General features: G+C 41.0%; 1 protein-coding gene across 1 annotated transcript in view; it reads left to right on the forward strand.

Annotated features, from left to right (window-relative positions):
- The first annotated feature begins 348 nt into the window (after positions 1 to 348).
- The window catches only part of TBC1D9 (TBC1 domain family member 9), a 138,858-nt gene continuing 116,995 nt past the window's right edge, over positions 349 to 22,211 (forward strand). Inside the window, exon 1 of the mRNA XM_003899213.5 lies at positions 349 to 819. Coding sequence (XP_003899262.2) covers positions 690 to 819 — 130 coding nt within the window. The 5' untranslated portion in view covers positions 349 to 689. The remainder of the gene's footprint in view (positions 820 to 22,211) is intronic.

Here is a 22,211-nt window from a genome sequence, read left to right on the forward strand (position 1 = left end):
ACCGAGTCCGCGGAAACCCGGACCCGCTCCAAGTGAGCCGCGTTGTCGTCATTCATTCGCAGTGTCCGGACGTCCTTCCAGCCGGGAGCTGGGCTTCGCTAGTGGCGCCAGCGGTCCCGACACGGCGCGTTAAGGCGCGGCCACTTCGCTAGCTCCAGCAGGTAGAGACGGCAGGGGCCCTGGAGCTCCGGTCGGCGCCGCGGGAGCAGCAGCGCCCCAGCCCAGCTTGGCCCTGACCGCAGGGCCGAATCCACTCGGGTGGCCCGCAGCCCTGCCCGCCGCCGAGCCGCATCCCGGGACTGAGCTATACCACTTCCTCCTCCTCCCGCTCTCTTCCTCCTCCTCTTCCTCCTCCTCCAGCTCCTCCCGCCGCCGTGGGCCGGAGCCGGGCTGCAGAGCGCCAGGCCCGGGCGTCTGCGGCCGCGGGCTCTCGCGGGGCGGCGGCGCTGCGGGGAGGATGCTGCTCGCCGCGCCCGCGTCCTCGCCGTCCTCCCCGGCCTCCTCCTGGGGCTTTGTTGTGGCCCGGTCGCCGCAGGCCGCCCCCTGAAGTCGCCTGCCGCCGCCGCCGCACCTAGCGGACGGGCGGGCGGTCGGGAGCGCGTGTGCCCAGGAGTGCGCGCCTGTCGCGGTGGTGGGTGCAGGACCCGACCCACGGGCCCATTGTGCGCCAGCCCGCGGCGGCCAGGACCATGTGGGTGAACCCCGAGGAGGTGTTGCTGGCCAACGCGCTGTGGATCACCGAGAGGGCCAACCCATACTTCATCCTGCAGCGGAGGAAGGGCCACGCCGGAGATGGAGGTGGCGGCGGCGGACTGGCGGGTAAGGACCCTGGCCGATCCCTGCAGGAGGGGAGTCGGGAGCGCTGCGGCGCCGCCCGCGGCCCTGGGCTGCAGGCTCAGGAGACGCCGCCCGGTCCCCTGGGGCTGGGCGACTCGCCCTGCCTCGTTGTGTGCGAGGCTTGGAAAGTCGTGCTGTTCAGGTTGGGCAGAGATGCTTCTTTTTTGACTCTGTCAGGCTTTGGGGCCCTTAGCGTACTGAGCGTTCTTTAAGTGGATGATGTTGAGGAGAATGGAAAAGAGTGAGTCTGGGGCGGAGGGAATGTATTATCCCCTATAAATTGAATGCAGCATTCCCTTCCCCTCCCCCCCTTAAAAATACTGTTTTCCAAATGGAGAAGACGGAAGGAAGAAGGTTAATTTTTACTCCACTTTCTTTACTGGCAACAGCAGGATCAGGTGTAAAATGCTCTTTTGTTTCCAGGGAAGCGATCAGTAAGGAACTGATGTGGTCATTTCCTAGATGAGTTATGACCGAAGATAATGAATAAGGAAACAGGAATTCTTTTGTTTCACCTGTTTAGAAATAAAGCAAAGCAAGCTGTCTGGTTCTAGTAGTTAAAATAATTGGCTGTATAACTGCATTTTAACTATTTTGGCTCAATCACATCTTCCCTAAACCCCCTTCCTTCAAGGTATTATTGTAATTGTTGCTGAAGCCATATCATATCATTCAGGATAATAAGATCAGTTAGACCCATATCCAAAGTAGTGCCATATTCGAAATAATCTTGAACTCATACCATACTAGAGAAATTGGACCTTCTCCCTCTTTGCGTTATTTAGAACGAACAGAACTGGAATACTTTGTACAGTGAAAAAGTTAGTAGAAGAAATAGTAGAAGTTTCACTAGGAAGGAGACTGCAAAAAAGAGATGAACTTTGACCTCCTCAGAGTTGAGCATTTATCAACCTCATATATCACCTGGGGTTTGCACACTAGGTAAATTGTTGCTTTCAAATGCTGTGCTATGAAATAAAGATTCTTGATATATGTATTTACTTATAATTATATTTATAAACTAATTTTCAATTCAAGTGTCATGTGGTACAATATATACTGGTATGTTTGAAGGATCTTGCTTCTACCAGAAAAGATAAATGTGCAGAGCTCCAGGCCCCATTCTGGAAATACTGACTAGTGATCTGATACCAGGATTTTCCAGTTCACTTTGTAGAAGTTATCTAACTCTAAATGTTAATGTGTAATTTACAGGTCTAATATTGGAGTCAGCCTACATTGTCCTTTTTTTTTTGAAACAGAGTCTTGCTGTGTTGCCCAGGCTGGAGTGCAGTGGTGTGATCTTGGCTCACTGCAACCTCCTCCTCCCAGGTTCAAGCGATTCTCCTGCCTCAGCCTCCTGAGTAGCTGGGACTACAGGCATGAACCACCATGCCCGGCTAATTTTTTTGTATTTTTAATAGAGACGAGGTTTCACCATGTTGACCAGGCTGGTCTTGAACTCGTGATCTCAAATTAATTTGCCCACCTTGGCCTCCTGAAGTGCTGGGATTACAGGCGTGAGCCACCTCGCCAGGCCCACATAGTCCTTTAAGCCTAGGACAACAACATAGAGTAGATAATTTACTGTAGTAAAAAAGAACATTTCCTTCTGCAGTTAACCCTCCTACACCTTGTAAACATTAAGCATTCATTTACCTGTATCATTTGCAATAGGATGTGAAAAATTCAGGGATTCAGAGCCTTCTTTTTCTGCTTAACATTTGTATTGTGTTCTTACTGGTTTGTAGAGCTATAACTGACTACAGTCCACTTGAAATCTCATCTTGTCATCAATGACTTATTTCACATAGGTAAAATTACATCTTGTAAATTGAGAAATCACAGCAATTACACTTATTAATGGAATCATTGAAATCATTGTCATGGAAAGGTTAGCACAGAAAGCTGTAAAAAACAATGAGTCAAAGTTGAGGACACTTAACATTTTTTAAAAATTAAGATATTCTGGGTTCCTGATTCTAAGCAATATGTATAGGCATTGATGCAATGAAGTCCTTCTTCTATTGTGGATGCATTTGATTGATTTATTTAACTCCCTTTGACAGATTTCATACATACACTTAAAATTACAGACATCAGATGCAAAGTGCAGCGATCTAGTACAAAGTGAACACTTGGCAACCAACACCAGGATTAAAAAAATAGAACACTGCTATTGTGCCAAAAGCCCCTTTGTGATTCTCAGCCAATCATTGTCACCTCCCCCAAAGATAAAAACTGTCCTCATGGTTTTTTTTGTAAATACTTCCTTGATTTTCTTTATAGTTTTTCCAAAGAACATATCCCTAAACTCTATATTTTGGTTTTGCCTTTTTTTTTTTTTTTTTTGGCAAGAAATGAAATGGAATTATAGAGTATGTATTCGTTTGTGTCTGGATTCTTTTGCTCAGCCTTGTGCATGTGATATTCATTTTGTTGCTGGTGGTTGTAATTCATTCATTTTTCTGTTCTGTGTAGAAAACTATGATATGAGTATACCACAATTTATTTATGTGTTTATCAACTGTATTGTTGGTGGACCATTGGATAGTCCATTTGGGGGCATTATGGATCATGTGGCTGTGGTCATTTTGGGACATGTTTCTTGGTGCCTGTGGGCATACATTTCTATTTGCTCTATAAACAGGAGAGGAATTGCTAGCTTATAATGTATTATCAACTTCAGTAGATGACACCAAACAGTTTTCCAGAGTAGTTGTACCAATATAATCCCACCAGCAGCATATGGAAGTTTCTCTTGTTCCATCACATATCCTTGTCAACACTGTCAGTCTTTGTAATTTTAGCCATTGTTGTGGTTTTGGAGTAATGTCACATCGCAGGGTTAATTTGCTTTTTCCTGACTGATGAAGTTGAGCATTTTTCCATATGTTTATTTGCCATTTGGAATATTTTGAGATACGATTGTTCAAGTCTCTTGTCCATTTTTCAACTGGATTGTCTTTTTTCTTACTAACTTGTAGAAATTTTAAAAATATCTTCTGGGTATGAGCCCACTGTTACATGTGTGGCAAAATCTTCATTTGTTCCTTACCTATTTACTCTGTAAAGGATGAACAGAGATTCTTAATTTTTAAAATTCCTTAAGTCCTTTTTAGATACCATTTCCTTTTAGATACCATTTCCTTTATGGTTAATATTTTATTGTGTTCTGTTCAATAAGTCTTTTCCTGCTCTGTGGTTATAAAGACATTCTTCTATATTCTAGAAATGTAACAGTTTTAACCCCCACCTTAACATGTATAGATCACTGGGAATTAATTTTTGCATATTGTGTGAAGTAGGGGTTAGGTATTGTATTTTAAATTTTTTGTGGACATTCATTTGCCCCAGCGTGATTTATTGGGAAGGCTATTCTGTCTTCACTGTTCTGTAGAGCTATGTTTGTCATAAATCAAGTACCCATATGTGTGGGTCTGTTTTGGGTTTTCTAGTCTATTTCTTTTGTTTATTAGTATATTCTTGCACCAACACCGCACTGTAGTTTTAACTTTCTTTTAGATTCAGGGCTTACATGCACAGTTACATGGGTAATTGTGTACTGTACTTTTATAGTAAGAGTTTATATGCAGTAGATAAAGTTCTATTACCTTGTTCTTTGTTCTCTACAGGTTTCTTGACTATTCTTTGAGTACAATACAGATGCTCCTCTACTTACAGTGGAGTTATGTTTCAGTAAGTTGAAAATATTGATGCATTTTTTTAACTTAAAATATCCTCAATTTACAGTGAGTTTATCCAGATGTGACCTTATTGTAAGTCAAGGAGCAAACCGAATTTGTATAGTTTCTGCATCATTATAAACTAAAAAAAAATTTGTAAGTCGAACCATTGTAAGTTGGGACCCATCTGTATGTTAGAATCAGCTTGCAAAGTCTCACCAAAACAAAACAACAGCAGCAACAAAGATGTTAAAACTATTGAGATTTTGATTGACATTACATTGAGTCCGTAAATAAATTTGGGCAAAATTTTTACTTTTCTAGTATCAAGTCTTCTGGTCCATGAACATGGTATATTCCTTTATTTATTTAGATCTTTAAAATTTTTTCTCAGTGTTTTATAGTGTTCTTTGTAGAGGTTTTAAGCTTCATTTATTATATTTATTCCTAGGTATTTAATATTTTTTTCACTCTGTTGTATATTCTGCCTTTTTAAAATTTTATTTTCTGCTTCTTTTTTGCTGGGATGTAGAAATATAGTTGTTTTATATATTCACCTGTATCCCGAATGTAGCTAACTTAAGAAATGAATTCTAGTAATTTATCTGTAAATTCTTTTTTTAATTTCCTACATAGACAACCATATCACCTGCTAATATTGACAGTTTATTTCTTTTTTAATTCCTATGCTTTTAAAATTGTCTTTGCCTTTCTTGAAGGCTAGGACCTCATATACAATTATGAATTGATGTGGCAATTGTACGTACTCTTATCCCTTCCCAGGTCTTAAAAGAAAGACTTTCAACATTTGTTCATTGTTAAGTATGGTAATTTTTGTAAAATTTTTTGTTTCTTTTTTTTAAATTTTTGTTCTCCTTGCCTGTTTTCATTTTATTTTATTTTGAGGAGTTCTTATTCCTAGTTTGCCAAGAGTTTTTGATTATATTTGGATGCTGAAGTTTTAAGAAATGCTTTTCCATTTTTATCAATGTAATCATGATTTTTCCTTTATCCTGTTAGTGTGGTAACTTATAGTAACTGATTTTCAAGTGTTTACCTGAACTTGCATTTATAAAGCAATCCTAATAATATAGCATTATAGCATTATAATTATAATATATTCCTGGTGAATTGAGCATTTTATCATTATGAAATATTCACATATATTTCCAGAATTGCTTTTGTCTCATTCTTATGGTTGGAATAGATTTATTTGGTTAATATTTTTATGGTATCTCTTTTTCATACTTTTACTTTCAACTCTTCTCTATCCTTATGTTTTAGATATGTCTTTTATAAATAGCAGATAGTTGATTTATTTCCTTTTTATAATGTTTAATAATTTAATTATTTTTTTATAAATAGAGATGGGGTCTCACTATATTGGCCAGGCTGGTCTCAAACTCCTGGCCTAAACCAATTCTCCTACCTTGACATCTCAAAGTGCTGGAATTACAGGTGTGAGCCCCCATACCCGGGCAGTTGACTTTTTCTTATTCAATTTTGAAATTTTTTCACTCTTAATTGTATTATTTAGTTAATGTCCATGTGACTTGGATTTAAATCTGCTCTTTTATTAAGTGCTTTATACTTTTTCTAGCTATCTTGTGTTATTTTTATTTTGCCTTCCTTGCCTTTTGGTGGGATATGGGAATAATTTTTTTTAAGTTACAATTTTTGAGACTCTATTAGCTAGAAGTTCTATATTCATTTTATTATTCTTTAGTGGTTATTCTGGACATTACATATGCAGTTTTGACTCATCAAATTATATTGTTAACCAGTACTTTTTTTTTTTAAAACCTTTTTTTTTTAAAGGAAAGCCAGGGTCTCACTATGTTGCCCAGGCTGGTCTCAAACTCCTGGCTTCAAGTGATTCTCGTACCTCAGCTTCCCAAATTGCTGGGATTAGAGGTGTCAGTCACTGCACCTGGCCATTATTTTTTATTTTTTAAATGGACATGTTAAATCTTTTCTCATGTAATGCAAAGACCATGGAATACTTTAACTCCCCACCCCCAACTTACATACCATTTTTGTTGTAATAGTGTATTTTAATTCTTAACATATTTTCAACCCAAGGACATGCAGTTATTACTAATTTTAAAGCCTATATTCAGTTGGATCTCTACATGTTTACCGTTTTTGTTTTACTTTCTTCTTCCCTCTCTGATGGTTTTTCTGGAATCCGTTTTCCACTGCCAGGAAAAACATCCTTTACTCTTTCCATTAGTGAGGACCTGCTTGTCACAGCTTTTCTCAGTTTTTGTATGTCTCCAAATGTCTTCATTATGCTTTCTTTCTTGAAGGATATTTTTATTTTGAATGGTTGGCACTTAATATGTTTTTAAAAAGCGTGGTTGAGACATCATTTCTTTTGAGTTAAACTGTCACTCTGAATTGTTGTTCTTTTGTGAGTAATATGTCTTTTTTCTCTAACTCTTTTTAGGGTTTTCTGTTTGACTTTGGTCTTCTGCAGTTTTAGTATGATCTAGATAATTTGTGGATGTTTAAAAATCCTGCTTAGGGGTAGTAGGTGTTCTTTAATATGTCTTTCCGTGGGTTAGTAGACTTCTCATCCACTGTCTCTTCAAATATTGCCTTTCTTTCATTCCCTCATCTCTCTTTCGGGCACTCCAATTACATATATGTTAGACATTCTCATTGTATCTTCTATGTCTGTTACCTTTTAAGTTTTACTTCATTTTGGCTACTTTTTTCTGATCTCTGTTCCACGTTAATAACTATCTCCTTAACTGTATTTAATCTGTTCAGCCCAACCACTTTTAATTATTTTTTAAATCAAAAATTTCTATTTGATTCATTGTCTAATTTTCAGTTCTTACAATTCTCAATCTTATTTTTTTGTCTTTTTTGAGCAAGTATGGTTCTTGTAAGACCTCAATTAACTTAAATATCTCGAGCTCGTATAAGCCTGTTCTATTGTCTGTTTTTCTCTCCTAGTTTTCATTCATGCTCTGATGTCATTTTTTATGTCTGGCTACTTTTGATTATGAACTGGACATTGTACTTCTACTTTGTGAAACTAATCTGAAGGAGGAGATAATATTATTTTCTATGAGAAAATTTTTTTTTGCCAGTTGCAAACTAAAATCACTAAATTTTGGTACTGGTATATTTTCATTGTTTTTTTTTTCGGCTCACTGCAAGCTCCGCCTCCCGGGTTCACGCCATTCTCCTGCCTCAGCCTCCCGAGTAGCTGGGACTACAGGCGCCTGCCACCACGCCCAGCTAATTTTTTTGTATTTTAGTAGAGACAGGGTTTCACCATGTTAGCTAGGATGGTCTTGATCTCCTGACCTCGTGATCTGCCCTTCTCAGCCTCCCAAAGTGCTGGGATTACAGGCGTGAGCCACCGTGCCCAGCGGTACTGATATATTTTCAAGCTGAGCTCTCACTTGAGTGGATTTGCCTACTTAGGATTTACAGTTATGATTAGGTCATAGCCCTCCATCGTCCCAACCCAAAGAGGAAAAGGTGGCATCATTAGCTGCCCTACCTCTTTGATGGTACTAACTCCTATCCTGGTCCCCCTAGTCCAGGATTCTGTTAAAAGCACATCCAGACTCTCAGCTGCTCAGCAGCCCCTCATGGAAGAGGCATATGCCTCCCAAAATAACTGTCACTCTAAAATACAGAGCTCTCCCCCTTGAGCCTATCTTTTCTTCAGGTATGGTAATTTGTTGCTTTTTAATTTTTTGATATTTTAAAATATATTTTGTCCAATTTGTATAGTTGTCCTGATTAGTTGATGTTGGTATAGATTATCTTCTCTGACATTATAAGGTAGATGCTATTATTATCCTGAGTATGTAGAAAAGAAAACTAAGGCTTTAAAGAGATTGAGTGATTTACCCTAGGTCCCACATCTAATAAGTGCGAGCCTATTTGATTTTGTATGTATTTATTCTTTTTTTTTTTTTTTTTTTTTTTTGACACAGAGTCTCTCTCTGTCATCCAGGCTGGAGTGCAGTGGCACAATCTTGGCTCACTGCAACCTCCACCTCCTGAGTTCAAGCAATTCTCCTACCTCAGCCTCCCAAGTAGCTAGGACTACAGGTGCGTGCCACCACGCCCAGCTAATTTTTTTGTATTTTTTTAGTAGAGGAGGGGTTTCACCACGTTGGCCAGGCTGGTCTCAAACTTCTGACCTCAGATGATCTGCCCACTTAGGTCTCACAAAGTGCTGGGATTACAGGTGTGAGCCACCACATCCAGCCTATTTAGTATTCTTCTTTATATGCATTTATTTATTTATTTATTTTTATTTAATAGAGATAGGGTTTCACTGTATTGCCTAGGCTGGTCTCAAAATCCTGAGCTTAGGTAGTCCTCCTGCCTCGGCCTCCCAAAGTGCTAGAATTATAGGCATGAGCCACTGCACCCGGCCTATTTAGTATTCTTTACAAGACTGATATGGTTTGGCTGTGTCCCCACTCAAATCTCATCTTGAGTTGTAGCTCCCATGGTTCCCACATGTTGTGGGAGGGACCCAGTGGAAATAATTGAATCATGGGGGCAGTTTCTGCCATACTGTTCTCGTGGTAGTGAATAAGTCTCACGAGATCTGATGGCTTTATAGAGGGAAACCCCTTTCGCTTGACTCTTATTTCTCTCTTTGCTGGACGCCATGTGAGACATCCCTTTGCTCTTCCTTCATCTTCCACCATGATTGTGAGGCCTCCCCAGCCATGTGGAACTGTGAGTCAATTAAACCTCAGTCTTTTGTAAATTGTCCCCTCTCAGATATGTCTTTATCAGTAGCGTGAAAATGAACTAATAGATTAATTATAATGGTGTATGTTAATCTTATTTTCCTCTTATAACCACCCCCCATTTGAAAATCTAATAAAAACTATGGACTCTACCTTGAGAAAAATGAAAGCACTCCAAAAATTTGCCTGCAATTTTAGGAGCTTAATGGATCCCAGGTGAATTAGAACATAAGGGCTTCAAGTTAAAAGATCTCAAGAGATGGAGACTGTTTCTCGTTACACAAAATCAAATGTGTGATTTGCTCAGTAAACAGTTGTCTCAGAAATGTGTTTGTGTATCAACTATGTTTAGGGTACTGAACTTTACAAAGATGTAAAAGAAAGAAAAAGCCAGTTTTTGCTGGGTCATATTATTAATCTTGAGATGAAACATGGGTGAACAAATTCGGGAGATTTAAGAAGATAGGCATGGAGATGATAAGAGTGCAGACAGATTAAGTCCATATCAAATTGTTCCATCTGAGCTAGAGCATTGGACTGTCCAGGAATTCGACGTACTGCATTCAGTGGAGACCTCCACAACTAGGGAGACTTTCCATTTCGTAATCAAACAACCAGATAACTCCCAGAAATGTAGGAGAAATAACAAAGTGATATTCATGAAGCTCTGACTGGTTAGGAGGTGTTTGTTTGTTTTTAGGATAAATGCTTTCGTCTTGCCAGCTTGTAAGTACTGTATTAGTAAAGTTGCAACTAGTAGTGCTTGTGTATTTATTTATACAGTTGACCCTTGAACAACTCAAGGGTTAGGGATGCCAATCCCCCATGCAGTCAAAAATCTGTGTATAATTGTTGACTCCCCCAAAACTTAACTACTAATAACCTACTGTTGACCGGAAGTCTTACTGATAACATTAACAGTAGATTACACATATTTTTTATGTATAATATACTGCATTCTTCTTATAAAGTAAGCTAGAAAAGCAAGTGTTATTAAGAAAATCCTAAGGAAAAGAAAGTATATTTACTGTTCATTAAATGGAAGTGGTTCATCATAAAGGTTTTTGTCCTCATCGTCTTCACAAGGTTGAATAGGCTGAGGAAGAGGAGGTGGAGGGGTTGGTATTGCTGTCTCAGGTGGCAGAGGCTGAATAGATCCAGGCAGTAGATCCAAGCAGTTCAAACCCATGTTGTTTAAAGGTCAACTGTAATATAAAAGCAGTTAAAATTTATGTTAGCTCCTAATGGAACTTAATGTTGTAATTCATGTCAATGAAAAGAATCAAACTCTGTAAAATATTTAAAGAAGCTTATGCTGAACCAAATATGAGTGACTATGGTCCAAGGCACATTCTCAAGAGGTCCTGAGAACGTGTGTCCAAGGTGGCTGGGTTATAGCTTGGGTTTATACTTTTTAGGGGGATGGACATAAGACAACAGTATATGTAAGGTATACATTGGTTTGGTCTGGGCAGGCAGGACTATTCGAAGAGGTGGGGGCTTCCAGGTAACAGGTGGATTCAAAGATTTTCTAATGGGCAATTGGTTTTATTAAAGAATTATTATCTATAGACCTGGAATCAATAGAAGAGTGACTGGGTTAAGATAGGAGTTGTGAATAGAAAGGAGTGACTGGGTTAAGATAAGGGGTTGTGAAGACTGAGATTCTTTTTTTTTTTTTTTAAAAAAAAAAAAAAACAGTCTTGCTCTGTTGCCCAGGCTGGAGTGCAGTGGTGAGATTTCGGCCTACTGCAATCTCCACCTCCCAGGTTCAAGCGATTCTCCTGTGTCAGCCTCCCAAGTACCTGGGACTATAGGCGTGTGCGACCACACCCAGCTAATTTTGTATTTTTAGTAGAGATGGGGTTTCACCATGTTGGTCAGGCTGGTCTCCTGACCTCAGGTGATCCACCCGCCTTGGTCTCCCAAAGTGCTGGGATTACAGGCGTGAACCATAGCTCCAGGGCCCCAAGATTCTTATGTAGTGAGGTCGCACAGGTGGATGCCATGGCAGATGTTTCCTACTCAAACCTTTAAAAGGTGCTAAACACCTAGCTAATCTCTTTAGGATCAGAAAAAAGACCTGATCTCTGTTTTAATGTTAACGCTGGTCAGTTGTGCCTGAATTCGAAAGGGGGAAGGGTATAATGAAGCATGTCTGAAAACCCCCCTTCCCATCATCGCCTGAACTAGTTTTTTGGTTTCTTTGAAGTTCCCTTGGCTGAGAAGAGGAGGTCCATTCAGTCAGTTGGGGGGTTAGAATTTTATTGTTGGTTTATATTGGTGATTTCTATGTGTTGGGGTGGGCAGTAGTCTGTAGCTGTGTGTGGAGCTGGCTCATAATAACATATTATTAATAGGAAAATGCTGCTGGCAGGAAGCATGACTAGACAAAAGCAGATTTTGCTTGCTTGTTCCATGAATCCCCCCCCTCCACCCCATTATTGTTATCAACTGTAAGATAATTTTGTTCACAGAATTCCATCATCCATACCAATTTGTCTTGAGACTGCCTTATTCTACAAAGAAACCGTGGGAATGAATGCATATAATTTGTGTGGGATTTGACATGACATTTGACAACTTCTGGGTGTTTATAAACTGGCCACAAAAACTAGGCAAGAAAACATTTACTCCAAGCTTCCTTCTAGAAATTTGAGGAATTTGAAAGGTTGAAACAGACTTGCTGCTCTAGGAACACTGCATATCCTTTCTGCTTTGCTATCCTCATGCACAGAGAAGACCCACTTTATGAAGGGGTCAGATTGTGAATTGTGGTATGGTTCCCAGGCCTGACCACAAAAGCCTGTTTTGTAGTTATGTACAGACCAGGATTTGTAATTATTTGGACCTAGGCAGCTTATAATGCCAACAGCTGTGGTAGGTACCACCTTGAGTTCTGAGTCTTGGAGGTGGAAGCCTATGCCTGCTGCATGGCACAGCAGTGTGCAGGGAATGCCACAGACAAAAACCCTGAGGGTTGCTCTTTGCACAGCGTCTTTGTGTTCTCTACCTCTCTCACTGACTTCTACTCTTTTTTTTTTTTTTTTTTTTTTTGAGACGGAGTCTCACTGTGTCTCCCAGGCTGGAGTGCAGTGGCGCGATCTCGGCTCACTGCAAGCTCCGCCCCCCGGGTTCACGCCATTCTCCCGCCTCAGCCTCCCAAGTAGCTGGGACTACAGGCGCCCGCTACCGCGACCGGCTAGTTTTTTGTATTTTTAGTAGAGACGGGGTTTCACCATGTTAGCCAGGATAGTCTCGATCTCCTGACCTTGTGATCCACCCGCCTCGGCCTCCCAAAGTGCTGGGATTACAGGCTTGAGCCACCGCGCCCGGCGACTTCTACTCTTTAGTCCTTCACTTAGTAAGCCGACAACTGGATTCAAATCACAGCTCCACCTGTTGGACATGTGATTTGTAAAGTTTCTCTTCCTTTCTGAGCTTAATTTCCTTATTTAAAATGTGGCTTAATAACCTTTTAGCACCCGTTATGAAGAATCTGAGATAAGTTATGTAAAATACAGGAAACATAAAGAACCATTCATAGATGATTGTCCCATGATTGTCCTCCCTTGGTGATGATCTCATTTAGGTATTAGGAGGCAACTGGCTCTAATTCACAGCAATGTGTGAGTAATGGAAGAGTTCTGCAGTTTACAGAGACATTACATTTTCTGAAGGATGCTGTTAAAGCAAATGGATATCTGTCTGATATTTAGGCAGCTTGACAACGTTGAGTCAAATACTCAGGCTTTTTGCAGAAGATAATTTTTGATCAGCAACCTTAAATTGTTTCTACATCATTCCTTCCATCTGTCCTTCTTTCTTTCTTCCTTCCTCCCTCCCTCCATCCCTTCCATCCTTCCTCTCTCCTTCATTCCCTTCCTTTTCCTCCCTTCCTGATACTGTGTGTACATTTTGAAAGCTCTACCAGTAAAAGGTAGTTTCTTTCTTTCTCTTTCTCCTCCCCCTCCTCTCTCCCCTGCCCCTGCACCTTCTTTCTTCTCTCTTTTCTCTTCTGTCTCCTTTTGCACAAATGGTCCTCTCTGAGAATGGCGAGCTGGAATCACCAGGGAGAGGACTGGAGTGGGAGAGAGAGGAGGAGGGGTTACCTTTTCTCTTCGCAGGTTTGTGGGGAGTGTGTGTATATATAGTTATTATGAATTTGTAATTTGAAAACATCCTCTACTAGTGAAACTAGAGAACTGTGAAGAAGTCAATAACCCACCTTCTGCTTTTCTTTTTCTTTTCTTGTCAGAGGTGCATTCTAAAAAGCCCAGTGGATGAGTCAGTCTTTTTTTTTTTTTTTTTTTTTTTGAGACAGAGACTCACTCTGTTGCCCAGGCTGGAGTGCAGTGGTGCAATCTCGGCTCACTGCAACCTCCGCCTCCCATGTTCAAGCAGTCAGCCTGCCTCAGCCTCCTGAGTAGCTGGGACTACAGGTGCCCACCACCATGCCTGGTTAATTTTTGTATTTTTAGTAGAGATGGGGTTTCACCGTTATTGGCCAGGCTGGTCTCAAACTCCTGACCTCATGATCCATCTGCCTCGGCCTCCCAAAGTGCTGGGATTACAGGTGTCAGCCACTGTGCCCAGCGAGTCAGTCATTTTTTAAAGGTGTTCTGCAATTGCCACTGGCTTCTAGTTGGTTTCAAATGGCATGTCACAGTTTTGCTGTTAGCTTTGTTGATGAAAAATCCAAACTCTGTAAAATATTTAAGGAGATTTATTGAGCCAGATGTGAGGACCATGACCCATGACACAGCCTCTGGAGGTCCTGAGAACATGTTCCCCGGGGTAATCGGGTTATAGCTTGATTTTGTGCCTTTTAGGGGTACAAGTTATAGGCAGACATGAACCAATACATGTAAGGTGTACATTGGTTTGGTCTGGAAAGGTAGGACAACTTAAAAGGGAGGGGGCTTCCAGGTCATATATGGATCCAAAGATCTTCTGATTGGCAATTGATTGGAAGAGTTAAGTTATTGTCTAAAGACTTGAAATCAATAGAAAGGAGTTTCTGGGTTAAGATAAGGGGTTGCAGAGATCAAGGTTTTTATTATGTAGATGAAGCCTCCAGATGGCAGACTTTAGAGAGAAAGACGGTAAATGTCTCTGGTTGTTTTTTCCTTTTTTTTTTTTTTTTTTTCCCCCGGGCAGGGTCTGGCTCTGTCGCCTAGGCTAGAGTGCAGTGGCATGATCTCTGCTCACTGCAACCTCTGCCTCCTGGACTCAAGCCATACTCCCACCTCAGCCTCTCAAGTAGCTGGGGCTATAGGCTCATGCCACTACACCCAGCTAATTTTTGTATTTTTGTGTACAGATGGGGTTTCACCATGCTGCCCAGTCTGGTCTTGAATTCCTGATTCCTGAGCTCAAGTAATCCGCCTGTCTCAGCCTATCAAAGTGCTAGGATTACAGGCGTGAGGCACCACACCTGGCCTGATAAATGTCTCTGATCAGACCTTAAAAGGTACTAGATTCTTAATTAAATCTCTCCTGGATCCAGCGAACACTTGGAAAGGGAAAGGGATTCTCTACAAAATGTAGATTTTCCCCAAAAGAGATAGCTTTGCAGGGCCATTTTTAGTATGTCAAAGAAATGTATTTTGGGGTAAAATACTTTAATTTCTTTCTTTAGGGCCTGCTATTTTGTCATGTGATGCTATGCTAGTCACATTGGAGTTTGGTATCTTCTTGCTGCAAAGAATCTGTTTTGTAAGTCTTAAGATCTCTGTTTTAATGTTAATGCTGGTCAGTTTTTCTGGAATTCCAAAGGGAGGAGATTATAATGAGGTATGACTGACAGCCCCCACCACCCTGCCCCCACTACTCTTCCCACCATGGCCTGAACTAGTTTTTAGTTTACTTTTGAAGTCCCTTGACTGAGAGGAGAGGTCCATTCAGTTGGTTGCAGGGCTTAGAATTTCATTTTTGGTTTATAGGTTATTTACATATTCTTTCAGGGAACGTTGGATTACTAGGTTTTCTAGCTGTGAGATCCACTCAGGAAATCCATTAAGATTTTCCTTCTAACTCTCCACTGAAGATCTAAGGAACTTTCATTTTGATGAAATTGACAACCAAAATGAGTGATTGAGGTGTAAGTCTCACTCCTCTATATTTATTAAACCAGCTTTAGGGCATGTCTGGGAAAAACATTAGCACAGACACATCTGTGGCTGTTTTTTCAAAGAGGTTTTCCAGAGGTTTATATATTTAATTATTTTATTTATATATTTATATAATATTTAATTATTAATATGGTTAATATTTATACATTTCCTTAAAGCAGGGGAAGGCATGTAGGAAGAGGGGAAGGTATGATGTAAGGCAGTGGTTACATTCCTGGGACACTTTGGTTAGTGCCCAGTGAACCTACATTTTACATAAGGTAAGGTGAATGTTTGAAGAGAAAAAGCGAGTAAAGGGGGAGTTCATTATGTAGACCCTTTCTAGGTAGGTGGAGGAAATGAACCTTGTCTTTCTCCTGCACCCAGGAAGATAAGATTGTAATTGAATATTATTGGTGTGGAAAACACTTTAGTTTTAGGAGCTAGACTCAGACTGTTGACCTCAAGTTAAAATTGTCTGTCCCTGTTTATGGAAGTCCAGAAAAGAATTTGCTTATTGAAGATCTTTTAGGACAGTCCTTCAGCAGATGCCTGAGGCCTCTTACCTTTCCATGGGAACCTGGCTGATACATAGTGTTAGGAACAACTATTCATTTGGAAGAGGCCTGTTGTATGACTCAGCCTCTAGACTGAAGTTCAGGGATTATTTTTCCAAAGAGGTTTTCCAGAGGTTTAATCAGGGAAGATTATTATTCAGAGGCCTTAAAATCAACTCTTCTACTTTATATCTGGGTCCAAGGAGGACAAAGCTAGATGAAGATCCATGAGGTGATGTCAGAAATGCACACCCATGACTGTACCTCCACTCCTACCTTTTCAGCTCCATTATTCTAAGGCTTGCTGGGCAGATACTTGCTAGAGTGAAGATCAAGCAGAACATTAAGGATTTGATCTCTGTTTACACTGAATAAACAAAAGGGAACTCTTATTTATCTAATTCTGTTTCTTCTAGATTACTTGTAATGCCTCTGTTAAAAAATTTTGTTTTAATATGATAGGGTCTTGTTATTGCCTAGCCTGGTCTTGAACTCCTGGCCCCAAGTGATCCTCCTACCTCAGCTTCCCTAGTAGCTGGGACTATAAGCATGTACCGCTGTGCTCAGCTTTAATGCCTCTAAATAAGGACAATTCTACATTTCAGTAGTATGTACAAATGAATTTTTAAAAATTCATTTTATAATTAGCATAGACAATATATAGACAGAGGAGCTAAAATTTGCCAAAAATCTGTGATTCAGGCATCCTGCTGAGAACTTTTTCATTCTCTAATTTGATTGTCATAACAACCTTGTGGGTTAGCTATTATTCCCCTTTATATGTGAGGAAGCTGAGTTCTCATAGAAGTATTTACCTGAGGAAACCCTGGTAGCATAGGCAGAGCTTGGATTTGTACTCATTTTTGACTGAGTTTAGAAAGAGAAAAGGATTAAAAAGGGAGATTATTTTTACAAAAGGAGGGAGGAAGATGATCTTACAATGCATCCTCTAGAAAGCTAAAGGAAACTGGGGCAAAGTCAGTTCCAGTCTTAAAAATTCAGTCTTGAGTTGGGTGCAGTGGCTCAGCCTGTAATCCCAGCACTTTGGGAGGCGGGCAAATCACCTGAGGTCAGGAGTTCGAGAACAGCCTGACCAACATGAAGAAACCCTGTCTCTACTAATAATACAAAATTAGCTGGGCATGGTGGCACCTGCCTGTAATCCCAGTAGCTTGGGAGGCTGAGGCAGGAGATTCGCTTGAACTCAGAAGGCAGAGGTTGCGATGAGCCGAAGTCATCCTGTTGCACTCCAGCCTGGGCAACAACAGCAAAACTCCGTCTCAAAAAAAAATTCAGTCTTGAGTGTGGAAATGAGGAAGCTATTAGAGTGAGGCTGTACCTTCTCCCGTGTTTTGATGTCATTGGCTATTGGTTGTCATGGATTATAGTTATATAACATATGCCAGGGGGAAGTGTGAAAACTATGTGGATTTTCTCAAAAAAGTTTTCCAATCTTTCCCCATTTCAAGGCTTCTAAGTCCAGCTGTCTTTGGGACAACAATATAGAGCCATTCCGAGATATAAAATTAAGAGGGCATTGGGCATTTGACTGGAAGACTAGACAAGGGAAAGACTTGTTTGTATGAATGTTCAACAAAGACAAATATTCATGTTTATTGTGAGGGTGGTCACTCTCAAAAAGTTTTGTAAACCAAAAAGTGTCTAAAGCAGGTCTCAATTTAGAGGTTTATTTTGCCAAGGTTGAGGATGTACCAGGGAAAAAGAAACACAAGTCACAGTAGGATCTGTGTCTTGTGCTTTTTCCAAAGATGGTTTTGGGAATTTCAACATTTAAAGGGGAAAGAGCAAGAAGGAGGGGAGGAAAAAAGGAGTAAAAAGGGAGAGAGGGGAAGGCCATGAGGCCAGTGGTTACATTCTTATGAGGCTCTGATTAGTCCTTAGTGAATCTACATTTTACATGTGAAAAGAAAGTGGGAGGAGTCAATTATGCATTCATTTTAATGCTCGGCAAATCTACGTTTTACATAAGATAAAGTAAGCATGTGAAATTACAGCTATCTGTTTGAGAACAAAAGGAAGGCAGTTTTTGCATGACTCAGTTCCCAAGCCTAACTTCTTCCTTTCAGCGTAGTTTGCGGTCCCAAGATTTTCCTTTTATAGTTTCTAGAGAACAAGAGAGGAGAATTGCACATTTGACATACTGTATTGATTTTCATTAATGTAATTTGTGTTAAATGTCATAAAGATATTCTTTGTTTAATATGTTTATTTTTCCTTGTGGACATAAAATTATTATTGAAGTTTTCATAGGATCATTACAACCTTGGCTCCCGCATCTGTTTTTCCTTTTAGTAGTACTTGAAACTGGTAGCAATTTCAGGAGGTCCTTGAAGAACATGAAATTATATACAAGATTGATGGAATTAAGTGTGAAGGTGTGTTTTTCCGGAACTGAGGCTCCACTTTTTGTCAGCTTCTTAAATTAGATTGTGAATCAAAGAATTAAGAACCGATATCCTAATGTCTGATATTCCTCAACTCCAAATTTTCCACCAAAGTGATTTTCAGGGATTTAGTATTGTGTTTGCAGCAGGATTACTATAAATTGTAAGGCATCTTATATTATTTCCAGGAAATTCTTTTAGCCTTTCAATCAGTTGAAAATGTTCAGTTCACTATATATTGTTTAAGCAATAGGAATGTATCACTGTCTGTAACTACAAAATGGTAAACATGTTAGTGCTTCTCTCTTACCCTTATCCTGGTACCCAGATGTGGAGCCCTTCAACCACAGCACTTAGTTTCTTATTGTGGGAAAGACCCTACGGATGTGAGTGTGAGTGTGTGTGTGTGTGTGTGTGGGAGAGAGAGAGAAGGGAGGGTGTGGGGAGAGAGAGAGATTCGGGCAGAGATAGACAGAGAGATAGAGAACAGAGGGAGAGAGGGAACAGGGCATGGAATAAGAAAACGGAGGGTCTTTCCTTAATCTAGGAACTCATGTTGCCCTGGCTGTCCCTCTTCCTGCAGATTTTCTGCTTAGGGGCTCCTCACTAGGATTCTCTGTAATGTAGAGCAGGGGTCCCCAGACCCTAAGCCACAGTCCAGTACTCGGGAAGGCGAGCATTACTTCCTGAGCTCTACCTCCTGTCAGATCAGTGGCAGCATTAGATTCTAATAGCTCCAGCCCTACTGTGCACTGCGCATGCAAGGGATCTAGGTTGTGGACTCCTTATGAGAATCTAATGCCTGGTGATCAGAGGTGGAACAGTTTCATCCCGAAACCATCCCCACCCCTGCTGCTCCAACACCCCCGGCCATGGAAAAATTGCCTTCCACGAAACTGCTCCCTGGTGCCAAAAAGATTGGGGACCGCTGATGTGGAGCATGCAGTTGTGACAAGTGACTCCACTGGTTTTCTCTTGCTAATTCTGCTTCCCCACAGGGGAATGGAGAAAAGAGTGGGGTCCAGATACAGCACAGTGTGTTGGCATTTCCTTTCTGCACTCTGCAATTCAGCTCTCAGCCTAATCATTGTACAGTTCTGATTGAATAGCATGGCTAACCCTACAGATCATACTCTGCTCTACTTAACTGTCAGGAGGCTAATCTTGGTCATAAGAACTGCAAACCCCTCTTTCTTCCTGTTCTCTGTTTTGCAGTGGGGTCACCTCTAGTTTCTCAAATATGGCTCTGCTTAAGTGTAATCACTGATCTTTTTTTTTTTTTTTGAGACTGAGTCTGCCTAGTCGCCCAGGCTGGAGGAGTGGCCGGATCTCTGGCTCACTGCAAGCCCGGCCCGGCTTACGATTCTCCTTTTCCCCAGCTCCTCCGAGTAGCTGGGACTGCTGGCTCAGCCACCTCGCCTCTCAAGGTTTTTTGTATTTTTTTGTATTTTTTTTTTTTTTTTTTTTTTGAGGCGAGTCTCGCCCACGCCCCAGGCTGGAGTGAGGGCGGATCTCGGCTCACTGCAAGCCTGGGCCTCCCGGTTTCACGCATTCTCTGCCTCAGCCTCCCGAAAGGACTACAGGCGTCACGCAGCACACCGCTAATTTTTTTAGACATTTTTAGTAGTAGAGATCGGGTTTCACTGTGTTAGCCAGGATGGTCTCGATCTCCTGACCTCGTGATCCGCCCGTCTCGGCCTCCCAAAGTGCTGGGATTACAGGCTTGAGCCACCGCGCCCGGCCTTTTTTGTATTTTTTAGTAGAGACGGGGTTTCACCGTATTAGCCAGGATGGTCTCGATCTCCTGACCTTGTGATCCGCCCGTCTCAGCCTCCCAAAGTGCTGGGATTACAGGCTTGAGCCACCGCGCCCGGCTGTAATCACTGATCTTTAGGAAGAGGGTGCCATTTGCCCTTTGACTTTATTTATTTATTTATTTATTTTTTGAGACATGGTCTCACTCTGTCGCCCAGGGTGGAGTGCAGTGGCACAATCTTGGCTCACTGCACCTCTGCCTCCTGGGCTCAAGCAATTCTCCTGTCTCAACCTCCCAAGTAGCTGAGATTACAGGTATGTACCAACATGCTCAGCTAATTTTTGTATTTTTAGTAGAGATGGAGTTTTGCCATGTTGTCCAGGCTGGTCTCAAACTCCTGACTTCAAGTGATCCGCCCACCTTGGCCTCCCAAAGTGCTGGGATTACAGGTGTGAGCCATCGTGCTGGATGCCCTTTGATTTTAATCTGTTTATCTCCTCTCACCTGTTCCTCTGAACCCACTGTCTCCTTCCCGCTCGCTCTCTCCCTAATAAAACCCAGTTTTCCTTACTGACAACCTCAGCTTCATGGCATATTCTAGGGAGGTATCAGGTAGCTTTCTTTTTGTAAATGATTTGTAAATTTGTGGGCCATTATTTTTCAGAAGCCTGCTAATCTTGTCAGTATCATTCCAGTTTCAGGGTGTGTTTACCCAGAAAAGCACTCAGTAACTTTTTCACAATGTAAGTAGCTTAGGTTGTGTCCTTGACAGAAATAGACATAATGAGTTGTGATCCATCCTGCTTTCTTAGTGCCAGTGAACACTCTGGTATCTAGCAAAAGACAACTCTTATCTCTTGTTTTTGTGGTCATTACAGTTTGTCACAGGGACTGTGTACAATTGGATGTTATTGTACGCCACTGTAGGTCTTGCTATTTACTCTGTGTTAACCGTACTAAACTTTGACATGTGCACTTTTATTTTTATTTACTTATTTGTTTTAAGACAGGGTCTTGCTCTGTCATCTGGACTGGAGTGCAGTGGTGCAGTCATAGCTCACTGCAGCCTTGAACTCCTGGGCCCAAGTGATTCTCCTGCCTCAGTCCCCAGGTAGCTGGGACTACAGACACATACATGATGCCCGGCTAATTTTTTGTGATATTTAGTAGAGATGGGTCTCACTATGTTGCCCAGGCTAGTCTCCAACTCTTGGGCTCAAGTGATCCTCCTGCCTCGACGTCCCAAAGTATTGGAATTACAGGCGTGAGCTACCATGCCCAGCTGACATATGTGCTTCTAAAAGTCACTTGCAGATTTTTATTTCCGATGTGCCTATAACCCATTTCATTAAAGTTTAGATGAGCACAGGATTTTATAAAGTCCTTAGATAAATACTTTTTTTTTTCACTCTTATTCACCAGCTAGATCTTTGTCTTAGAGAGCCCATAGTGGTTATACAGAATGGGCGATAGTATTTTCAAAAAGCTTAGCAAATGTAGGCAGTTTCTTTAGGGTTAATCATCTTTCAAAGGGCCTTAGGAATGTCCTTCAAACAGAATATAAATGTCAAAGAGAATATCTCTTTCTGTTTGAAATCATTTAGGCAGGTTGAAAGAGTTTGATAAAAGGAAATTCTATATTTAATCTTTCATTGTAAATTATATGTGCAATGAAAGAGTTTAAACATTTTTGGAGTTTGCTATCTTAAAGGCCTTTCTGGAATATAAGGAAACCCAGCAGTGGTGTCTGCTAAATATGTGACTGTAGTTCTTAACTTCTTTGAGACTGCTTCTTATCTGAAATTGGGAATGGTTCCTCCTACCACCTCATGTGTTTATTGTGAGGGTCAAATGAGATACTGAAAGCAAAAAGCATTAATTAGGTTTTTCAAATTTGTATTTATTATTTTTATTTTAGAGACAGGGTCTTGCTCTGTCACCTAGGCTGGAGTGCATTTGACTTGATCATAGCTCATTGCAGCCTCAAATTCCTTGACTCAAACGTTCCTCCCACCTCAGCCTCCAGAGTAACTGGGACTACAGGTACACCCCACCACATCCTGATAATTTAAAAAACTTTTTTTTTGTAGAGATGGGGGTCTCACTCTGTTGCCCAGACTG

The sequence above is a fragment of the Papio anubis genome, chromosome 3 (assembly GCF_008728515.1).
Source record: "Papio anubis isolate 15944 chromosome 3, Panubis1.0, whole genome shotgun sequence".
Taxonomy (NCBI): domain Eukaryota; kingdom Metazoa; phylum Chordata; class Mammalia; order Primates; family Cercopithecidae; genus Papio; species Papio anubis.